The sequence below is a fragment of the Spodoptera frugiperda genome, chromosome 18 (genome assembly GCF_023101765.2).
Source record: "Spodoptera frugiperda isolate SF20-4 chromosome 18, AGI-APGP_CSIRO_Sfru_2.0, whole genome shotgun sequence".
Classification (NCBI taxonomy): Eukaryota; Metazoa; Arthropoda; class Insecta; order Lepidoptera; family Noctuidae; genus Spodoptera; species Spodoptera frugiperda.
In genome coordinates, this window is record NC_064229.1 from 1,391,728 (window position 1) to 1,416,565 (window position 24,838).

Sequence of the window (24,838 nt, forward strand, 5' to 3'; positions counted from 1 at the left end):
ATTATCTTGCATATTGACTCTAGGTCAATAAACCTCGTTGGTGCATAAACCCGCCGGTTTCATGGCCCAACAGCGAACAAGTTCGTTCATACCGGTATGTCAACGGAACGGACCAAGTAACGGCATCTTATTTGTATTTTTGTACTATTAAAAGTTTGTCGCTAATGTTGTCAAACTGCAGGTCAAAGTATACTATATTTAATCAGTGGATTTCGAACCTTATAGTTTTAAGATTAAGTGTGAATATGTGTTAAAGTTTGGTGTTGGTTGATCTGCGTCTGTACAAGCTTTATTTGATTAGCTTTATGTGTATTATCACTTAACGAATTAAAGAGTGTTTTGTTAGTTGTGTGTTCGTGACTGCTGAGCAGTGTCGCTGGTTCGATTTCCGGGTAGGGTAAAGTATTATTATGTCAATTTTGCAATAATAATTCTGTCATAGTATAAATTGTTACATGATTTTTTTTTAAAACGGTGCCTTACACTTGTATATTTCTCCTGAGTCGTGGGTTTTCATTTACAAACATACAAGTTTTCATACATACGACACCCAGAACCAAAACAATAATTTGTGAACCACACAAAGAGTTGCTCAGTGCGGGAATCGAAACCACTACACGTTGCACGGCAGCCGGTTGCCCAGCCACTGCACCAACCGTGAAGTCAAAATGATTGTTTCAAATGTTGAAGTATCTTCCAAAAGGTAAGCATTTATCAGAACTATCCAACACAAAAAGTCTTTTTAGAGATTAGCGCGTTCAAACAAATAAACAAACTGATCAACCTTATACATATAATAAGTAGTGTATGTATGTAAGATGTAAGATGTTATAGGTTACGTCATCAGCCTTGAGATGCACTACCTATATAATCTAATGCAAATGCATTAAAGTCGTCTTCATAACAAATAATCAATATCTATTATTCATAGATGTATATTAAATACTAGCAGGCCCGGCAAACTTTGTATTTTTTTCTCACCTTTTTACTGTACCTAAACAAATAATTCAAGATCGAAGTCTGCCAAATCGGCCCCGCAGTTCTAGAGTTTTAGTGAGACTAACGAACGGCATGCCTTTTCTATATATTTTTATACAAACATTCTCTTGACAGTTAGGAATACATTAAAAAACCATTCAATTTGGTGCAGTCGTTCAGAAGTTATGCGCGTACATACATTATGGCGATTCATTTTTATTTATTTATATTATATCATTATTGTGCCAGCGGCTATGTACATCACAAAAAGGTGTATCCCGTTTTTATCATTTCCGCAAGAATTCTGTCAGCCCGAAAGATTTTAAAATTATATTTAGATTGGCTTAAATTCTAATAGACACTTTTCAAGACATCATTTGTAATTTTGTACCTGACTTAAAAAAATCGACCCGCAGATTCCTTGCTCGGCAATTGTACGGAAACCAATTAGCCAATGACATTCTTGATATAAATACATACCTATATTTATTATTTATAATGATATCATTCAGACATTGTTCGTCAATAACAAGGATAAGATACCGGTTCTAGGTATTTTTCTAATTAAAAAAAAACTTGTTTTTGATATGCGAACATACTGCATAATAATACCTAACCGATTGTCCTGTTTTTAAATACTCAAACAAATTGGTATTGAATATGAGTGTCCATGGGCGGCGCTGATCGCTTACCATCAGGTGCCTCGTAGGCTCGTTTGCCAACTATTCCATAAAAAAAAAAATAAGTTGTGCGGATAAAGTATTTGAATCTATCAAAAATAAGAACTTTTTTTAAGGTATAAGCCGGTACAGACGAGACGGTTCGACTCATCACCTCATGGTGAGCAATCGCCGCCGCCCATGTACACCCGAAACACCAGAGGTGTTACAAGTGCGTTGCTGGCCTTTTGGGGGTTAGGGATTTAAGGGTTGTTGGGGAATCGGGGATTGGAAAGTGAGGTAATTGGGCCTCCGGTAATCACACTCATACAACGCAAGCAACGCTTATTAAATGTGCTTTGACCTATAGTTTAGAAGGTACACATTTTTAATCCACGTTCACACTCTCTTCTTAAAGTCAAAGTCAAATATTTATTTCAAATAGACCAGGAAGGCATTTTTGAACGTCAAAGCAACACAGCGCCTAACAGTACTCAACAGTACTTAGAACCTAGTAAGAAGATCTTAACAAGATTGCTTCACAGAATCAAAAGATAAACAAATTAAAATATTTAACCATGTTAGTTAACTTAGTTACTGAGAATTTTTAAGTCGTGAGATAAAAAATCGCAGTAAAACAATAGTGTCGCTTTTTGGTCGACCCCAAACTTGATTCAAATATTTCGCGTATAGCTGATAGAACAAAACCAGAGGCGATCAACCTATTTATGGATAATAATTAATTAATATTATTTTCCTATAATTTATAACTAGCTTCTACAAGTTTCGTTCCCAAAGGTACGATATAAAGTATCATATTTGTTATTCCAGACCATAATCTACCCCTGTTCCAAATTTTATCCCGATCCCTTCAGCCGTTTTGACGTGAGTGAGTAACAACCATACACACAAACACAAAAACTTAGTAAGATTTGTTCACTCAGAATTTGTAACCCATATATGAGAAAGTGTTAAACATTTGTTTTTAAATTAGTAGACGAATTATCGGGTAAGGCGAAGCTTATCAGGCACAAATCCAGGAACCGCGTTGATACTGAGACTTTAAAAAATAGAAAATTTCAAATATTCCTTTGGATAGGAAAAACCACAGGAAAAATATATGGGAAAAACTAAATGCCAAGTTTAATCAATTTTAAAATATAGATCTAATTACTTAATTTTAAATGTCAGGTCCAAAGTTGGACACCCCTGTACTAGACCAACAATGTTGCGCACGATTCACGATAAATATTTAATTATTAGAAAAACACACCTACCTATATAAACACGGACTATTTAGACAAACCAGTCAGTGGAAGAATATAGCTCCATTCTTTGTCAGACGTAATTTATTTAAAAAAGGAATCTGTCAAAATGAAGTTATTGTCGGCCATTTTGATTTTGTGTGTCGTCGCTTCGTGTATGGCCAAGCCACCATCAGTGTCTTCAAGGGGCTGTCAGTACATTCTGGGCAGATGTAAGTTGAACTTCGTTACTGTAATTTCTTTCTTTAAATGGCTTATCCTCCCTCTAGGATTTTATCTTGTGTTATGCATGTGTTTACAATAAATTCACATATAAATAAAAAAAACATTATAAGTTTTTAAACTGGTCACTAGTAATATCATTAGAACTTAAAACGGGATATTTTACCATGTTTATTAATTTTTATGAGTATCATATTTCGTCACTGTTGCGAGCGCCATGATGAACTGAATGGCGCTAATGATAAATAAACATTGACATCATACTTAAAATCTGAACTCTGTGGATCACGCAAATAATTGGGTACTATCCTCGGTCAAAAATAAATTATTACAACTTTTCAATACAATAAAATATTAAAAAATAATCACACTCTCATTCATAAATTTGATGAACTATTTAATTTTCGATTTTTTCTAGCTAAATTTCTAGAAATAAGTCTGCTATTTGACGTCAAAAACTTGTGACGTCATAATGCACTATTTCATACAAAGTTCATAGAAAATATCGTTTTTGACGTTTCGAAAAAAGTATTGAATTTGACTAGTAGGAAAGTAGCCAATTGTTTCGCGCGGGAAATGACGCCGCGACTATTGGCTCAGACATTGCCAAATATTGCAAATATTGGCCCCAGATCCTTGAATCTCTCAAATACAACCAAAACAAACTAACTCATTGCTCAAATCTTCACGATTGTCTTTAAACGTTTCTCAAAAATATCCGTATATCTAGATGACAACAGTATTAAAATAGGTTTAGTAGTTTTTGAGTTTATCAATGACAGATGAACACAGCGTTAGAAGCTGTGTACCCGTGTGTCACTAGGTACCTCAAATTCTTTCAAGAGAATTTCTACTTTAGTGTTTCGTAATATAGTCGAATATCAACTGAATTTATCTTTCCAAAGTATAATATTTGAAGCGATGAATTCAATTTTTAATTATTTTATATTCTTTTTTATTATTTTATTACTACTATTTGTTAGTATCTATTAATTATAACCTTCTTTTGACGCTAATTCTTATCTTTAGATGCTAATTTCTATCTAGGTACTAGCTTCAATTACATATTTATAATTTTACCCACTTTTATATAAATACCTTCACCCTGACATTCTTTGATAAATAAAATGAAAGAGGAGTAGGTCAAGTCGTTTAAAAGTTTTGCACATAGCAACACATTCAATTCAGGTACTTAATGTGGCTCTAGTCGTTCTTTTTACCATACTTTCTGGGCATCTTTCCACCACTGTTTGGCATCGTACATTCAAAATTAAACCTGATATCTTTTTGTCTAATCATTAACTTTGTCGAGTTTAGATTTGTAAAAACCGACAAAATACCAAAAACTTAAACAAAAAGTCAAAACTATAAAGCATAAAATGAATACAAACTGATAGGATAAAAGTCGCTGGCAGAAGCTAGTTCATCATATTTCCCGGTCTCCCCCCCGGAGAAAATTATATACATACTGCTATTTAATGAGTATGTCTCACCTGCACCTGCACACTTATTGGGTGAAACAGCATGCACCACACCGACAAGCAAGTTCGAGCTGCCGACTAAACCGCTCTTAAGTACCTAATGATTGTTCTTGAGAAATCGTAAAAACTTGTATTTATTTCTTTTTTTATATAAAAGTGTTAATGTTTAGATTTTTTATTTTTATCTTTAAGTCAGTTTTGAGGTCAAAATCATTATATCAACGCTATCAATGGTTGAAACATAAACACTACTTCGATGGTTGATTGTTTGTAAACACGACTGTTGAGCTAGGGATTTGAGTTCAATTCCCAGTTTAGTCAAAATACTTTTTAACAGGACTCTTAATTTTTAGAGAATTTTCTTTCTCCCTAAAAAAAGGCTTATGAATAGCAATCTTCTTATTCTATTCTAAGGTTTTGAATTTATAGTTATTATTAAGTATATTTAAGTTTTAACCTATTACCATCCATAATTATAGGTTTTCAAAAAAAAATACCTATTGAATGACCACAACTACTTAAAAGTAAACGTCAAAACAATACCGGTTTTTTCACATCTCTAGTTGCCGCAGCGTTGTGAAGAAACGAATAAAATGTAATCGTATCACAGATTATATACGGTGACATATAAATCGACCTATTTACGGAGATTGGTCAGTGCGACCAATAGCTTGCAACAAATAGGACGTATCTATATTAAATAGAAGAATAAAATAATAATTTTCGTTAAAATGAAGGTGATTGTAGCATTATGTGTTTTATCTCTCGTCGCTTTGGCTACTTGTTCTACTAATCTGCACCCCAGAGGCTGTATTTACATTATGGGAAGATGTGAGTAACATTTTTTTTTTTATCATTTGGCGGCAGAAAATTAGAATGCATTTGTCTCCCATCCCTCCTCTTCTCTTGGATGTAACAAAGACTAGGCAGGCAATATTTATTGCATTTTTTTTTGAGGGGGAAAAATCATCCAATCACTTCTCCCGCCTTAGGCGAGGTGAGAGGGAGTGTCAGACTCTTACTGACTACAAATCATCCCATTCCTACTCCTGCTTTTCGAGCCGGAACCCCGGTAACCTGCTAGGCAGTCCGCAGTTCCGGGTCGGCATCAGCCCTACTGGGCTCCGTTGGATTTATTGCTCTCTACCTACACCTTTTATAACGAACTGCAACCCGCCTGCCAAGCATGGTGATTATGGCAAGCCCGTCCTAAGTAGACGAATAATATAGGATTTTTTGGTAGTTTTGTGAACGTATAAAAAAGTGCTATTTCAGGTCTATTTATTTGAAGACTAGCGGTTAAACCCAGTGCTTTTACTAGTGAATTTTATATATTTTAATTTAATTTAGTTCTGCCGTTCTAGAGATTAGCACTTACAAATACATTTTGCGATTAATTTGAATTTATCCAGATTAGACATGCGATAATTTACATATAAACAAACGTATGGATTACATTATGGTCCCAGAGTATGTATGCCTTAAAACTGTAGCAATATCCCCTAAACTTTCGACGACCTAATTGTGCTCCCCAAACCGTCTGCCAAGCTTGGTGATTATAGCAATTTATTTATGTAAAATAGATAGGTATAGTTCCGTACTGCACTGTTGATTATATTTGATGATTAAGTATGGCATATGACATTGACGACCTGATTCTGAAAATTTAAACGTCACATCATATTCGACGTAGGTATACCAATTTCAACTTTATAACCAATAGTTAAAATAGAAAATCATTCCTTTTTAGTTCAACAACTTTAAATGTGGTAGGAAAATTGCGAAATTTCGACCGAAATTTAGTTTTTCGTTGAATCGCAAAATTAAGACTACCTTCTTGGTCGAAATATCAATAGTGCGAATCCGACACCCAGGTTTTTTCCTGGATCAGCAAATTATAGACTCATTCGATTTTGAAATATTATCAAAAACAAAACCAAGGTACATACATACATATCGTCACGCCTTTAATCCCCGAAGGGGTAGGCAGAGGTGCACATTATGGCACTTAATGCCACTGAACACCCACTTTTTACAATTTATGTTGTAAATCCCATGTAATAGGGGGTGAGCCTATTCCCCTGTACTGGGCACAGTTCCAGACTCCGTTCTAGTACTGAGATTTTTTTTCGAAAAACCGAAAGAAGTCCAGTAATATTTCGCCCGACCCGGGAATCGAATCCGTGACCCCTTGCCCGGCAGTCTCACATGCAACCACTCGGCCAATGAGGCAGTCAAAACCAAGGTATTTGTAAATAACCTTATTCCCTAAACTATCGTTATCTTTTTCTTCTCCTCTAACAATATCTTCTGATTTATTACGTTGCGGGATCCAAGACAGCCATTCATGTCCCTAAAACGCGCCGGACCTTAGTGTTCCGGTGTTTTCATGGTATCTACTGTAGATTCTGGCTTACAGGAGTTGCAGCGGTTTTGGGAGCGCGGGCTTGTCCTATTTGAAAAAAAAAACCTTGTTCCTTATGATTGGAGTATGCATACTCGTAATAAAACTAGTGAAAAATGAGTTTAATACGAAAAATAAACGATTAAGGAACAGATGTTATGTACACAGTTACTCGTATGTACATAGTTATGTACATAATTATTACAATAGCATGTAGATATAAATTGTAGTAAAAAAACTATATAAGAACGATACCACATGTTATTTACTCATTTCTTCCGTAGAAACGATTACATTTAAACAGTTTAAATACTTCGTTGATATACTTATTTATATACAAAAAGATATAAGTGACAATGAAGCTATTTGCGATTCTATGTGTACTGAGTTACGTTGCATTTTCGTCTGGCAAACCGAGGGAGTGTTATTACGATGACAGTGGATTATGTGAGTTGATTAAAAAAATAATACTTAATTATTATTAACTAGCTTTAAACTTGATTTTTTTAAGTGGGGAAAATCATCCAATGACTTCTCCCGCCTTGGGCGAGGCGAGAGGGAGTGTCAGACTCTTACTGACTAAAAACCACCCCGTTCCTTTTCCTACTTTTCGAGCCGGAGCCCCGGTAAACCCGCTAGGTAGTCCGCAGCTCCGGATCAGGCATCAGCCCTACTGGGCCCCATCTAAAGCATAGACTTTATTTTAATTGTCCCAATATCATGAGTCAGAAAACAATAAAAAAATGGCCATTTACTAATTGTTTTATATTCACATTTCTGCCTGTACTTTCCAGGAATAAAAGATACATAAAATTATTTTATGTTGTTATGTTCTCAATCTTGAAAGTTTATCATAAAAAGGTCATATTACGGCTGATATAGCTCTCACAGTATTTATAATCGAAATACTTACTCGTGTGAGTTTAAATTACTTTGTTTTCATTTTACTTAATAATTATTAAACTAATCATCAATTGGTTTACAGTCCAAGGTTACTAATCCTAAAATATATCGTAAACTAAAGTAAAATAAAACGTTTCATACATGAGTCTTGGCTGTCGTGATCACAAGAAACAACTGTTTACACATTTATTTAAAATATTTTTTGAAATGTACGCCATGTGGTCAAATCAGAGGCCTTATTTAATATAAGGAAGGTTTATAACATCTGACAATACCATTAAAAATGTTGGTTGAAATGCGTGAGGTTTCCCGCAGGGGTAGACAGAGTTGCACATTATGTATTATGTAGGCATGTATGCCGCTATACAATGTATACCCACTTTTCACCATTTGTCTTATACTTGCCATATACAAGGCAGAACTTGACTCCGTGCTACCACAGCTACTGAGAAATTTTGACTGCACGGTTGGTGCGGTGGCTGGGCAACTGGCTGCCGCGCAACGGGTAGCGGGTTCGATTCCCGCACGGAGCAACTCTTTGTGTGATCCACTAATTGTTGTTTCGGGTCTGGGTGTCTTGTGCATGTGAACTTGTATGTTTGTAAACGCACCCACGACACAGGAGAAAATCCTAATGTGGGGCAACGTTTTTTTAAAAAAAAAAAAAAAATCGGAAAACCGAAAAAAGCCAGTAATACTTTGCCCGACCACTCGACCAACGATGCAGTCAACAAGTTTTCACTGACTCCTTATAATTATGTTTTCTCAAAGATTTCCATGGCCTTTCTTTACTCCCAATAATAGGCTATTACTTGAATTCCATGGCCAACCAGATCGAGTTATGGAGGCTAAACATAAACACCATGAGTAAGTCATGGTCCTTACGACTCATATTACAAACAAATTCTTGTATTACTTAGTCATATAAAATAATGTTTTGTTTTTAAAGGTGTTTTAAGTATATTAAGGAAAATTTGTCTTGTACATAATGTGATAGTTCAATATTTTTTTAATCCCGCGGCAATAAATAAACGTGTATAAACGATAATGAACCCTGTAGGTATTTGTTTAATGTTCAACTTGTTTTTCCATTGTTGATCGAGTGTAAAGGCACAGGTAAAGGCACAAAAAAATATTGTACTAATATACATAAAATTTAAGAGCGTTTGTTTGTAAAATGCGCCAATCTCCAGAACTACTGGTACGAATTGAATAATTATTTTTATACCAAGCTGGGATAGTTAGCTACACTTTGGAACGAGCACCTAGCTTCACTGACAGACAGACTGACGGACAATTCAATTTGACGTTCCAAAAGTGCCTAATTTAGGATTAAATGAAATAAATGCTTTGACTTTGACTTTGATTTTAGTCACGCAAAATTGTCGTGTTTGTAAAAGGTTTATAACATTAAAATGAAGTTATTGTTTTGTCGTGAGGGCAGAACGCAAGACAATACTGACTCACACCAATTAACATTGAATACACATAGTTTAGGTATGTCTGACTTTTCTTTAATTGGTTTTGTGAGTCAGTTAAGGGCTTGAAACTGGAATTATTATACTTTGTGAACCATACTTTTTTTAACTTCAATACTTATTTAGCGCCGCACTCAGTCATTTATAGGTTTCGATAATTTCACACGCAAGAAAAAAAGAAAGAAAACATTTTATATGTCAGAATGTAGTTACAATAGGTGTTTTATGTTAGTTAATGTCTCATACATTCTACCGAATTGGTGTACAAATATTAGTCTTATTTTCTACTTATAAATATTATGCACTATACTATAACAATCTTCTTGTCATTAAGAAAATCTTTAATGGAATAGTAGCAGTTTGTTCTGAATCACGTCAAATTATATTTTTTTAGGTCATTTGGAATAATGACCCATTATTCAATTCGATTATTTTATCCATTAATTTCATTTGTAGTACCTATATTTATTCAATAAACTACAAAACTTCTAACAAAACTAATTTAAAATAACAAGACGATATTTTTTTAAATGTAAGTAATGTAAATTTCTTTAAATGTCATTTTATAACGAATTGCCTTAATTGGCGACTTATCGTGACAAGTGAAATAAAGTCTTTAATGACGAATGTCATTATTTTTAATTATCTTGTCATTAACGAGATCCTTATCGATTAGCCGAGCATTTGGATTATTTTCATAACTTATTTGATTTTTATTTTAAGTTACGTTGAGGAGTGTAAAGCTACTAAAATAATAAGTCCATGGACAATATTATTTTATTTGATGCTAGCTTTGTGCACAAATATTTTACCCGCGTAGACAACACTATATTATTATTATTACTTTTTGAAGGGGGAGATCATCCAATGTCTTTTCCTGCCTTGGGTGAGGCGAGATGGAGTGTAAGACTCTTACTGACTAAAAACTACCCCGTTCCTACTCCTGCTCTTCGAGCCGAAGCCCCGGTAAACCCACTAGGTAGTCCGCAGCTCCTGGCCTTACTGGGCTCCATCTGAGCCTTACCTTTGCTTAGGAATCATACTATCTTTTCGTGTTACACATCTGGTTTTTGATTTTGTCCATACAGACAGATGCAAATGGGATTTTTGGTATATTAATGTTACATATTTCATGTCCGTCATCCGTAAAACAAACTTCAATAACATAGTTATGTAGTTATAAACATGACATCAATGTAATAGTGATAGTTACCTATCTACTATAAACATGCTTTTATACTTATATTGAACGCGCTAATCTTCAGAGGTACTGGTCGGATTTAAATAATCATGTTTGTATTTGAGTTATTTATACATTGATCGCCGTTAATGGTCACCGGTGACCGACGTTAGGATTTGCCTTCAACAGGCTTTTCTATTGGCAGTCTAAGACTTAAGGAAGGCTTTAGGCTATAAAACATCACACAGCTAGTGTAAATCACAGTGTGTAGTAAACATAACATCAAACAGCGCGGCATTAGTTAGTATTTCATAGAACAAAACTAATTACTATCATTTAACGTATCTAATTATCAAAATAGAACGTAAAATTAGGAAACCATTTCAAAAACTAATAAACACGATTTTAGATAAAACAAAATTTAAATGTATGCTAAACATAGCCGTTTTGGCGAATGCATTTACGAGTATTTGTGAATCGCAATTATTATTCTGAACGAACGAACGAACGGACAACATTACATGACATTTAATTTAGATATAGTTAATTAGTTGGGTTTAAATAATAGTAATGTTGACTTTGTTTTACAAACTAGTATCTTTTAAAACAACCACTACATGACGTCACGCCTTTTATCCCCGAAGGGGTAGGCTGAGGTGCACATTACGGCATGTAATGCCGCTATACAATGTACAGTTGCACCATTTGTGTTATAAGTTCCATGTAATAGATGGTGAGACTATTGCCATATACTGGGCACAATTCCTGACTTCGTGCTACTACAGACAAATTTTAGAAAAACCGAAGAAAGCTCAGTAATACTTTGCCCAACCCGGGAATCGACCCAGAAATCCCTTATCCACTACAGATGTAATAATAAGATATAATAAGAAAATAAAAAATACGTGTCTAATATTTGAAAATAATCTACAAGACGGACGCAAAAATAAAAAATAACCATCCGCCCTATTGAAAAAGTAACAAAAATGTTTCCTAACTTCCACCATTTGAATTGTTCCAGGTTACAAGGAGTGTGAGGTAGGAACCCGCGCCTACACGACTGGCTGCGGACCCTTGGTTCCTGAACCTACCTGTGACGAGCCTAACCCCGTAGCCGGGGAGGGGTTGATCTGCGACTTCTCAGCCTGCTATTGTGAGGCGCCAACAGTCAGGGACACAGCGAGCGGCAAATGTGTGAACCTTGACCAGTGCCCCAAGAAAGAAGAAGAATGAGAAATAAAGAAGAGAATTTAATTAAATAAATAGATTTTGTAATTGACTTTTTCTATGGTTGTGTTTTATTTTGTGATTAGAATCCTTTTGAACTTTTCAAGATATAAGCGGGTAAACGAGCAGACGGATTACCTGATGGTAAGCAATCGCCGCCGCCCATGGACACTTGAAACACTGGAGGCGTTATCAAATGCGTTACCAGCCTTTTTGGAGGGTTAAGAATTTAAGGGTTGTTGGGGAATCGAGAGATTGAGGAGATTGGGAACGGGGGTAATTGGGCCCTCGGATCTGTCTTTCAAAGGACTATAATTAAAAGCCAGAATCTCGTTCTCTGATGGGAGTGGACAAGAGGGACACAGAATCACTTTAATAACAAATCTTTTCAACTATGTTATACGTCCCTGTTTGTACGCAATGAGTTAATAGTTCTTTCTCTTTCTTCTCCTCTAATAATTTCTTCTGATTTGTTTCGTTGCGGGATTAGGAAGTCATTCATTTCCCTAAGACGCGAAGAGTTCATTGTTCCAGTGATTTTCGTGGCTGTATCTACTGTAGATCTGGCTTACAGCAGTTGCAGTACACATTAGAAGGTAGTTTAAACCAAAAAAGTTCGGACATATATTCCTGTTTTCATGCAACAACTGAATATTTCCAAATACAGAAACTTTCCATACTATGAAGAACTATAAGAGCACAAATACCAAATAACATTATTCGTCATACATTTTGCAATAGGCCTAGGGCAGGGGTCAACGCCCTCACATCAACCCTTTTCTATTCAAGTAAGAACGTCGCGAATTAATCCCTACCCTTTGTACACCATATTTATATACAAACAGGACAAACACATATCACAAATATTTGTCTATGTATCTAGTTGAGAGAATTGAGGAAAAATTGCTCTTTTGTTGTATAAAAATAACATACAATTAAACGCCCACATGATTGTAAGAGTATATTATAAGTCTATGATTAAATAATTTTGCTTTGATTTGAGTTGATACTAAAATTCATTCGAAACAACATTATTTTTCCAAGGCTTTAAACCAGTTAGGTATGTTTTATGTAACGATGGAGTTTCTTTGCTTTCCATTTGAAACTACACTTTGGAACAAGCACCAGTAGCAGTTCAATGACAGATATACTGACGGACAATTTAATTTGACGTTAACAAAAGATTTGACTTTTTTATCTTATTTGTATGGTCTGCAAAAATGACCATATTTGCGTTTGAACTTAAAGGTATGCATTAAGTCCCAGAAAAAAATAGACAAATTATTAATAAAGTGTTAAAATCTTTACTTCTGTACTTAATATATAAAGCTGACGGGTTTGTTTGTTTAAACGCACTAATCTCCGGAACTTCTGGTCCGATTTGAATAATTATTTTTGTGTCGTGTAATACAGTAATCTAGGCAGGTTATAGGTAAAATTTCACGCTGTCACCAATAGGAGCCGAGTAGAGCGGGTGGAGTCGCTAGTAATATAATAATATGTGTTCTAGTTCTTTAATCGATTCTGCTGTGAGCCGACACTATACTGTCCGGTACAGAAACTCCTTGGAACTTGCTTTTGGGAAATTCGAACAATACTATACAAGTACTACGTAAACAACAAGATTTGTTATTTACTTATTCTGAGGTTTTCCTTTTAAACAGAACTTTACCATATTTTTTTCCTTTTACTTTTAATATTAAATGCATATTGAATGGAATACGTTTAGCTTTCATGACGTCAAACGCAATAATGACAGTTGTAAGCTTCTTTTTTTTTATTAGAACACTTAACCACAGATAAATAATGCTTTGAAATAACAGTTTTCCTGTTATTGTTTTTAATTATTTTATGGCATTTTAGTGACATTTTCTGTATGTCCAGTATAAGATAAAATTAGGCTGATTGGATAATGGTTGGTTAATTGTGCTTTGCCACAAGAGATGTGCTATGTAGCTATGCTACAAAGATGTAATAGCTAAACCATGAAACTAAATAATCGTTTTCACTGATACTAAGCTATGTAGCTGTGCGAGTAAGATGTGCAGCTCGAGTATGTCAGCCATCTATGGTACGCATTTTTCCATATAAAAATATAGCTTGGCTGAGTCCGTTTCTACCAGTGCTAAACATAAACAGCAACGTATCATAACACACTTCTGGTAGAAAAGCATTTTCAAAATTGTTTCAGAACCGAACCCCTTGTCCGGCAGTCGCGCTTGTGATCAGTAGTCAATACTATTATATTTACATATGCTCACAACTAATGATAAGTTTATTCAGTTGTTATATACATATGTATATATTTGTTTACATAGGTACACGTGTTTCTAATACGTCCTTATGTATTTTATTTATGTAATTGTGTGGCATATGAACCGTGACTACAATACATATTGATATAATGTTAAAGTAAATAAGATAATGGTGGCCCGAAGGTTTAAGACGCCCGCTTCTCATGCATCAGAGCGCGGATTCGAAATCTACCAATGGCAAGTACCAATGTGATTTTTTCCCAGTTATATGTACTTTCTAAGATTATTTAGACACCACTGACAAATGGTGAAGGAAAACATCGTGTGGAAATTAACTTACAATTTCTAATTGTGGAGACACAGGAGAAAATCCTAGAGTGGGACAAAGTTTTTCATGACACCCAGAAAAAAAAAAACAGTTTCTATTTAATAGAACATTTCTTTAACAATAGGTTATTATTACTATTCCGAAGTGAAAATAACGAGGTATTTAGTCGAGTTGGGGAAGTCGACGGGTCTGTAGGGTGAAAATGATTAATTACAAGTTAACAGACAAAGCAAGACGGGGCCAAAGTGAGACGCTCTTATAGGAGGCAACCGACAGACGCTTCATAGAACATTTTGTAGACAGCTGTTGTTAAAATGGGTTCATTTTAATTATTACTAGTTTCTACTACTTTTTAAGTGTGGAAGAGTCATTTTTTTCGCAATGGGCCAGGTCGACCGAAGTGATACCACGGCCTCACAGAAAACCCAGGTGAAACAACGCTTGCGTTGTGTAAGTGAGGTTACCAGAGGCCCAATTACCCACCTTCCCAATACCCGATTCCCCAACAACCCTTACATTCCTAACCTCCAAAAGGCCGGCAACGCACTTGAAACGCCTCTGGTGTTTCGGGTGTCCATGGGCGATCGCTTACCATCAGGTGATCCGTACGCTCATTTACCGGCTTATACCATAAAAATACCAATGTTTCGTCCGCGATCCTATTGGTTGAAAAAGCCTCTCACTTCACCCAAGGCGGAAGAAGTTATTATATGATTTTCTTCCCTCAAAAAAAGGCTAGATACTAGACTACCTACTTATTTAGTGACAATAAGTTTTGAAAATCGCAATGCATTGTTTGTTTGTAGTGTATTCATGTCCAGTAACACAAACGCCCATCCCATTACTACCTATTTTTATAAAATTGTGAAACGGAATACCGCTTACCATTCGCATTGAAAGACGTGTCAGGTTTCCGACAAAAAGGTATCAAGTATTCGCCAAAATTTCTATTTACTTTTTTCCCTCGAATTTTCTAAATATTGTGAACAACATCGTACTTTATTTCGCTTCCTCGAGTTTCTTGCCCATTAGCGGTTCAATGTCAACTTGAATTTAATGTCATTAGTGTATAAAAATGACGTCATAGGTATTTATTATTTACGAGGTATACAAAGGCGATCATTATATCTCTATTTAATAAGTGGAGTAATTCCTCATCAGGTTTGGTTTGAATTGCTCTGTCATTACGGACAATTACAAAATGAAAACAATGAAGTTCTATATAAACTTTTCAACGTGATTTTGGACCCTATAGTCAGGTATTTGGTTTAAAATACATACGGGTATTAAAGTTCGAAGTTGAGAATTGTGTTATTTGTTGTCCGTATGTTTGTCAATAATTACAGATAAGGCTCAGTAGGGTTACCTAGCGGCAGGAGCAAGAACGGGGTGGTTTTTAGTCATAAGGAGTCTGACACTCCCTCTCGCTTCGCTCAAGACAGGAGAAGTCATTGGATGATTTTTCCCCTCACAAAAAAAAGCCAATATAAGCACTCACCACGCAGAACTACTTTTACCACAAAATAATAAGCAAGAAAAAGAATATTGTAATTACTACTACTGCCCACACGACAAACAATAAACATTCTTCTATACAACACAACACAATACAATACATACAACACAGGATATTTTCGATATCAGGTCAAGGTAAAAGCATTCCCCGGAGCTATTGTCATAGGGTGTAAAGGAAAGAAATTATTAATCTTCCCTACATTTACGGAGCGCTGACAAACTTACACTGTATTTAATAATGTCCTGACAGCCATCAGATTGTCGACAGAAATTACTTTTTTTTTCACCTTTTATTATTTTCGCACTCGTTGTCAGTTGTCAAGATGTAGTATAGGTGAAGTAGTGTATCAAGTTGGGATTGTCGTTTGATTTTATAAAAAAAATTAAAACATTTTTAAATCTATATGTCTTTTTTATGGTATGAGCCGGTAAACGAGCAGACGGATCACCTGATGGTAAGCAATCGCTGTCACCCATGGATACCCGAAACACCAGAGGCGTTACAAGTGCGTTGCCGAAGAAGAATAACTCACTCGCACAACGAAACACAATGCAAGCGTTGTATCACGTGTTGGTTTTCTGTTAGGCCGTGGTATCACTCTGGTCGATCGGTTGTTCTCCTCGGTAATCGAGCCTACGCCAAACGTCATCAGGAAAATAAACATGCCATTTAAACCATTTACCTAGATATATTTCGAGAATGAATGAAATGATATTTATGCTGTATTAATTTATTCGAAGAACTGTGTTACTATTTTTGTTTTCGCAGATACATACAAAATATAATTATTTATGTTAAGTGCTATTGGTTCAGAGAACTTAAAGGTTTCCGCGTACTATGTATTTGTGAAATAAAAACATAAAATATCGTAATTAAAATTCACATTACCTATATTTACACAAATCTGGATTACAAGTTGTATGATAAACAAGATTGTTTACTATTAATGTTTTTTATTTTATTTATTTTTCATCGGTGGTAAGCTAACGCATATTCACTTTTTAATTTCAATTTGTAAATTGCACACACACAAATAAATATGTACGAGTATGTAATTTCTCTCGCAACTTTCTGGCTCGCACAGAAAAACTGTCAAAGATCTGTATTTCCGAACCGATACGACTTTCAAACCTTCAAAAAAAGAGCATACCTATTTCTTTTTAAAAGGTCGTCAACGCGCTTGTGACGTCTCTGGTGTTGCGGATGTCCATGGGCGGCGCAAGTCGCCTACCATCAGGTACAATGGTGTAACTATACCAATGCTGGTCCGTGGCAAAATTTCGAAGCGGAAACCTGCCAAATTATTTGCAACGTCACGCCTTTTGTCCCCGAAGGGGTAGGCAGAGCAACTGTAATGTGCAGCTGCCAAATTTAAAATGAGAAAAGTCCAAATGGTGGCGCGTGGCATTTTACTGATTTGCCACCTTTAGTTACGCCAAGGATCGGTCTACTCGCTTGCCTCCTATTCCACAAATGAACCAAATAATATATTTTTAAAACGCAACTTAAAGTTGAACTACTTTCCTAACGTTACTGTATACCGGATCAAGTTCGGGCTTTAATATAAGCGTATTTGATGGCACAAATATCAAAATATTTGGGGACTATTCATCTGGCCGTATTGCGAACCGTTTTGATTCCAAACGTTTTTCAATCGAAAATGGAGTGGGATTTTTGAGTGTAATTTATATTATTTTTTTGTTGTTAATCGGTCTGCTCGTTTAAATCATTTTACATTGATTAAAGATATGTTAGCTTGAAATATCAACTTAATACTTGAATTACTATTCCTAATGTTACTGTATACCGGATCAAGTTCGGGCTTTAATATAAGCGTATTTGATGGCACAAATATCAAAAAATAATGGGGTCCATTCATTCTGGCCAGTTATGTGCGAACCATGTAATGAGGGATTTACCAAACGTTTTTCAATCGAAAATGGAGTGGGATTTTTGAGTGTATTTTTTTTTTAGTTTATATTTGTTGAATATTTCGTTTAGACAACATTTTATACAAGGAAAGATTGTTGTTTCACGTCGGTATTCTTTGAACTATTAGAAATTCCACGAATTCACGCTTTATTATTCCTGAAAGAGTAGGTTCACAAGTGAATATAAAAAATGCCCACTATTCATCAATGATATGGTCGGAGGCAACGCAATGTCACACCTTTTAATCAGAAGAGGTAGACGAGGTGCACATTACGGCACTTAATGCTACTGTACCATGTACACCCACTTTTTACCCGACTGCGCCAGAAGGAGGGTTATGTTTTCACCATTTCCGTTATAGGTCTTATGTAATAGGGGGTGAACCTATTGCCATACACAGGGCATAAAACAAACTCCGTGCCAGTACTGAGAAATTTTTGAAAAACCGAAAAAGCCTGAGTAATACTTTGCCTGACCCGGGAATCGAACCACTCGACCAACGAGGCAGACATTACATACAAATCCCAGAAATTCATGTATTACCTAGAATAAACAGTCAAAACACAACATTATACCTACTATAAGTACTACTACTCCTTTGACAATACTAAGCTCGCAACACATACACATAGATATTATTTGCGTCTGTCAGTCTGTCTGTGTATCAGAACCGATTGCTTTGTGATCAGTGTTTCAAATAGATCTGTCTCTTTGCCTTTGAGGCTACAGTTTACTGTGATGCCAGCCTCGGCAGGTTACCATCATATACCTACGTTATGTATCGAAAAGCAAGTCTTTTGTTTTAAGCTGTATTTCATGTGTTACTGCGTTTTCGTTTACTATTAACAGTAGGATCGTTTGTTGGTTTGTCTGTTTTAAAATAATATATATTTCATAAATGATATTTATTTTGCAAATAGGTTACAATGTAAGTCTTTTACACGTCAATCTCTTAAATAACTAGATGAGGCCGGCATTTCCTATCGGACTACTCTGAGAAGAAATGCCGAAACAAACTCAGAGGTCATAGTCTCTTTAAAAGTCCAGACAAAATCAATTAGAGATGTCGGAGAATTAGAGACGGCATACATACATTACTTCACGTTTGTCTTCCATAGAGGTAGGTAGAGACAATGGGACGCCAAAAGTTACGAATCTTACATAGCTCTTTCGTTTCATCAACAGTCATCAATATTTTCATGCATGCTCGTCTGTTAAAGCTACTTTTAATTTTTGGTCTCTTATGTCCGTCTAGGGCGCCCTCTATCGACGGCCCCATTCATATCCGTCTTGTATATTTCTTTCGTAAATCTGTATCTTGTCAGCAATATCACGATAAGGACATTATAACTCCATACTATTGCTGATAATAATGTCGAAATATTCTACTGAAAACATCAACCCTTTACGTGAACTGCGTGCATTTACTTACCCCTTCTGGGAAAAGAAGGCATGTCATTACATTTTCTCACAAAATCCGCTGATTTTTCGGATTCGGTTCTTACACTCACAATATTTATCCAACATTTTACCTGAACTCGTAATCGAATGCGGGTTAAAATGTGATTACCTTAAATCTTGGGGTAACTGTGCAACATGGGGGTAAAACTTGCTTTGTTGACTGTGTGGTTTTTATTGCAACTGTCCACGAAGGGTGCTGGATTCGATTTCTTTGTAACAATTGTATTTTTCAGTGATTCTTAGCAATAACACGAATTTTGCAATAGTACCTGTTATATAGTCATAGGATCAAGACCTACATATTAATAACTGGTCTAAAGTGCATGAAAACTTTGTTTTTTTTTTATTTATTTATCATTTTTACAATTAATACATGCATATTTAACACATTGAACGCCGTGGTGGTCACCGGTGACCGACGTTAGCGAAAGATTTGCCTTCAACAGTTTTCTATTGGCAGTCAAAGACTTAATAGCAACCAAAAACCACTAAGGTTTAAACTTGTGCTATCATGAAACTATCTCGAAATCAAAATTAATACACCTCTGTCTACCCCTTGACGTTAGCGGAGGATTTGACTTCAACAGTTTTCTATTGACAGTCAAAGACTTAATAGCAACCAAAAACCACTAAGGTTTAAACTTGTGCTATCATGAAACTATCTCGAAATCAAAATTTATACACCTCTGTCTACCCCTCATGGAAATAAAAGGCGTGTGAGGAAAAATCCGAATGAATCCGAATGACGTGTATGTATCTGTATCGTATCACGGAGTTCAACCAAACAATTGGATGGTGAACGCTCCCGCAACGAGAACGCTCCTGAACGCATTATCGGATTTCCTTACTATTGAAACTCGAAGGAAACTGTTTTATATATTTCATTTCGGTTTTTTATTTAACTTTTTATGATAGTTTCGCGCATAACTTTTTGTTTTAAATAATAAATGTAAATCATCTACCTTTTTTGTGGGGGAAAATCATCCAATAACTTCTCCCGCCTTGAGTGAGATCTCCCCAATCCCCGAATCCCCAACGACATTTAAATTCCTATTCCTCAAAAGCTCGGCAACGCATTTGTAGCGCGTTTGGTGTTTCGGGTATCCATGGGCTTACCATCGGGTGATTCGTCTGCTCGTTCACTGCCTTATACCAAAAAAAGAGAAATGATTGATTGAGCGGTGAGCACAAAACTAATTGTCCATAATGCCGTTCAACTTGAATTTTATAATTATTAAATATAACATATTTACATTTAAACAGTTTTTATGATGTCGCTCATGAATAACCCGCGGTAGTGGCAACTCACTCGTTTATCACGTCTCGGCATTGATTATCACGCGCTGCCGAACCACCGCGCCACCGTGACGATTTAATCGCACCAAACAATTTATTTTCAAGTCGAAACACTTTATGTATTTGTCTTTATATTATACAAATAGAGTATTACGCTCTTTTGTTCTGTGATGGGGTAAGTAGGACTTATGATAATGAAAATACTTCAATATAGCTCGTGACAGTCTACTTCAGGACTATGAACCACCTCACACAAGAGTGTTTTCTCCATGCTTAGCAGGCTTTTGTTATACCACGACGGTGGCAAGAAAGCACACGGTCCACCTGATGGTAAGTGGTTACCGTGGCCTATGAACGCTTGCAACTCTTGGGGCATTACATGCGCTTTGCCAACTTCTACTCTACCAATTTACTACCTTCTTGAAGTATCCCATATTGTGGCTGGTTATGATTGGAGTTTTAAAAGGTTAAATAGGGATGGTGACGAATATACTCACACAAATGTACTCAGATAAAAACCTAGACTCATAAAAAAATAGGAGTGTCTGTTTGTGATATTACCGCATGCAAATGAATATTATACGATATATACACCAAAATAATATTTTTTATAATTTTTATATCTCTGTCCGTTTGTTCTGGTTAATCATTGAAATGGCAGGACTGACTTTGACAGGAGTTTTACTGGCAGGTAGCTGATGTATTAAGGAGTAACTTGTACTTTTACTTTAGAAATAGATAAATTTTGTTTTAAAAATTAATCAAATAGACATAATTCTACGCGGACGAACAGCTACTTAATGTATTAATATAAATCGAAATCTCGAAAATAGAAATCGAAATATTATCATGCTCAACCCAGGATCGAATGAGACCTCATATTGAGCGAGAACATCAAATACCTCAAAGGCAACAACACTCTTCCTATGTACAAAATAGATTAAAACAATAAAATTACAATACTTGACCTTGAAATATGAAAGCCTATCAGACAAAGAGGGGTCAAGTTAAACTGGTCGCTATAACACATTAAGTGAAACCCTTTCAAATTAGTGGAAGTAATAACCCTGGGCAGCTAAAGGCTGACCAGCTCCTTGGGACCTATTCAACAAAAGTTTATGCGAACATTTACATTTTACTTCGAATTGGGTACTTCTACTTGTAGGGAATCATAAAATGTATTACTTCTCTTGTAATACTGGATTTGGATAATTAGATCCGTCTGGTTCGTTGGACGAATCGCCGCAAGCTCCTTCTATCAAGGAAAGGGTTGCGATTTTGATTACTTGGTTAGGAAAAAATGTTATATACGGCATTACGTGCCGTATTGTGCGCCTCTGCCTACCCCTTCGGGGATATAAGGCGTGATGTTGCATGTTATTGATCTGTAACATGAATGGATAGGAAGAGATGCACATTAAAGGGCTGTTTCCATCGAGTTCTTTGACGCATTTTACATATAAAATGTGTGTTTATATGTGTTAGTAAACCTGACAACGTTCTCAATGTTAGTCTCTATTGATTGACCAGTTTATTTGTAAATAATGGGAATAATATTAAATAATTAAATAACTTGACTTGACGCACGTCCTCTATCACACCACACACAGCACAATTGAGCGATTCGATTATGCGCTTCAAGAAACCGTATCTATTAAGAGGCGTATGTCAGGCTGAGCTTTAAAGAAGTAAAAGTAAAACTAAAAAAAAACAATTACAAAAAACCCCTCCATTAGGCGTCAAAATACTTACCAGTTATGTTATAAATCCCATGACTTTGAGGTAAAACATAGCACCACCAAACGTAATTCAGAGTCGCAACTGTCCCTAATATCTAAAAATCTAATAATACTTTCCCCACCCAGGAAATCAATACCAAAACAAATTACTTACAACATGTGAACAAAACACTCACAAGATCTTACATCTCAGTAGCGAAAGATCAAACGAAAATAATATTCAGTATCGCAGAAGCATTTGATCGACATTTGCTATTAACTCGTATAGTTTATGAAGGGTCCCGTTTCTGGCCACAATTTGGGACCTCAAAGGCCCCACGCTGGGCCAAAATTCAATAAACTTGTCAATAACATGTATGAAATAACGACCCCCAATGACCTTAAGCTTGCTACAGTAAGGGAGACTGCTTAATTTATTGTATGGCTTGTTTTTGGATGAGCATGGGTTGGGTTTCGATTTCTGAAAGAGGTAACGGTTTCTGTTTGTGGAAAAGGTAGGTTGCATGTTATGCAAATGCTAAATGTGTGGTATGGTATGTCTATGTTATGGTATGAGTCTGATTTAATTGAAGAAAAATATGTTTTTCAAGGTTTAGGACAATTTTAGTCTCCATACTATTATGGAGATTGAGTAGTTTCCTACTAGCCATTTTTTTTTCTAAACGTCAAAAATGTATCGTCCGATATTTTGTATGAAATAGTGCGTTCCGACGTCATCAAATTTTCACGTCATATAGCAGATTTATATTTAGAAAGTTAGCTAGAAAATTTCGAAAATTATTATTATTTTGGAATTTTGTATTGTATAGATTACTTGTACTAGGAGTACTACTTCAGGCTCGTTTAGTGTGCAATCTCTCAATCATCATCGTGGGAGAGCCATGCTTCGGCACGAATGGGCCGGCTGGACCTGAGTGATACTCACAGAAAACCGAAATGAAACAACGCTTGCGTTGTGTTTCGTTGTGAGAATCTATCTTCCCAATCCCTGATTCCCCAAAAACCCTCAAATTCCCAACACCAAAAAGACCGGCAACGCACATGTAATACCTCTGGTGTTTCAAGTGTCCAAGGGCGACGGCGATTGCTTACCATCAGGTGATACGTTCGACCGGTTACGGGCATGCTCAATAAAAAAAAACACCTCTTACGATACCCGCAACAAGAGTAGGGGTAGTAAAAAATGCATATAACTCTTACAGTGACCATACAGCATAAGGGCTAAAGATACGTATATAATCCCCAAATCGTAACAATAAAGTTGTTCCAAGCAATTAGGTTGTTAAATTATTCATCGGCTGATCACTTCTTCCCAAGTTCGGCTATAGGTTCGACTTACTGTAAACTGTTCGCGACCCTAACTTTTCAGCCGAAAGTGTTAGGAACACGGATCACTGTTACAACTTTACTTTTGTGCTAATTTTATCTACATATTAGCTTGCTTGTTGGAAATTTTAGGTAAAGTTAAAAACATAAGTAGGCCAGTTACATTATGAGACTTCTAGTACGAAAGAAGACTATCAGACAATAACTTTTTTTATTTCTTTATATTATTAGCGATTTTTATAATGCACAGCGTATGTCAGTCCCATCATACCCTAACACAAATAACAAAAACGATATCAATGGATCAGAGCCACTAACTTTTAACTAGATACTTAATTTCGTAGGTACCTACTTATCTTTCGACTGTTATTAACTTGCTTTTACATGCGATTCGAGTATAAAGATAGATAATTTTCAAGTTTTAAGTGATAGTTAATAGCAACTCTTATTTGATATTTTTTTAAAGAAGTAAAGCAATGTTTGCTAATCCACTACATAGTATAAAACAAAGTCCTTTCTGTCCCTATTTCTTTATATGCTTAAAACTACGCAACGGATTTTGATGCGGTTTAAAAGATAGAATGACTCAAAAGGAAGGTTTATATGTATAATACATGCATAATATATCACCATTGCACCCATGCGAAGCTGGGCGGGTCGCTAGTTATCCGTAAACCCTAACATTAAACTGATAAAATACACTAAAAACATAATACCTAGCTCATAGACAAAGCAGAAAAACTTAATAACACCTAAGGAACTTGAAAAAAAAAGAAAAACTATTCAGAGATTTTTAAATTATGAATTTTTTCCCTGTTCAAGTGGAGGAAAGAATTTCATTTTTCTGTGAAACAAGCAAGGTTCGATGGGGTATCTTAATAGAAGAAAATCTATGAGATATAGTACAAGGGGGTTGGAAAAATGCCGACTTAGCTATCTGGAATCCAGCACAGATACTCTAGCGTCTAAGTATACCATTTTATCAAGGTAAAATATCTTCGAAGAAAAATTCCTATTTTTCTTAAGATTTTGTGCCTTTTTTTTCTACCAGTCTATTAGAAAATTGCTTGCACAATTGACATAGTTAGTTTTTCCTGGGAAAATTTTCTTTGTAAGTGATTGTTTTCTTTTTAAGTTATGAAGTTAGTGCAAGTGGAACATTTGAAAGCATTGAACAAAAAGAAAATT

At 35.6% G+C, this 24,838-nt stretch overlaps 1 protein-coding gene across 3 annotated transcripts; it reads left to right on the plus strand.

Annotated features, from left to right (window-relative positions):
- The first annotated feature begins 2,945 nt into the window (after positions 1-2,945).
- LOC118277799 (uncharacterized) lies at positions 2,946-11,855 on the plus strand. Of its 3 annotated transcripts, none has more exons than XM_050700268.1 (2): positions 2,946-3,114; positions 11,592-11,855. In XM_050700268.1, the coding sequence occupies exons 1-2, from the start codon at positions 3,012-3,014 to the stop codon at positions 11,801-11,803; spliced, it is 315 nt and encodes a 104-aa protein (XP_050556225.1). In that variant the 5' UTR covers positions 2,946-3,011; the 3' UTR covers positions 11,804-11,855. The 3 variants fall into 3 exon arrangements, with proteins under 3 accessions (XP_050556225.1, XP_035452630.2, XP_035452632.2); XM_035596737.2 differs by lacking the exon at positions 2,946-3,114 and adding an exon at positions 5,228-5,436; XM_035596739.2 differs by lacking the exon at positions 2,946-3,114 and adding an exon at positions 7,276-7,456.
- The last annotated feature ends 12,983 nt before the right edge of the window (positions 11,856-24,838 follow it).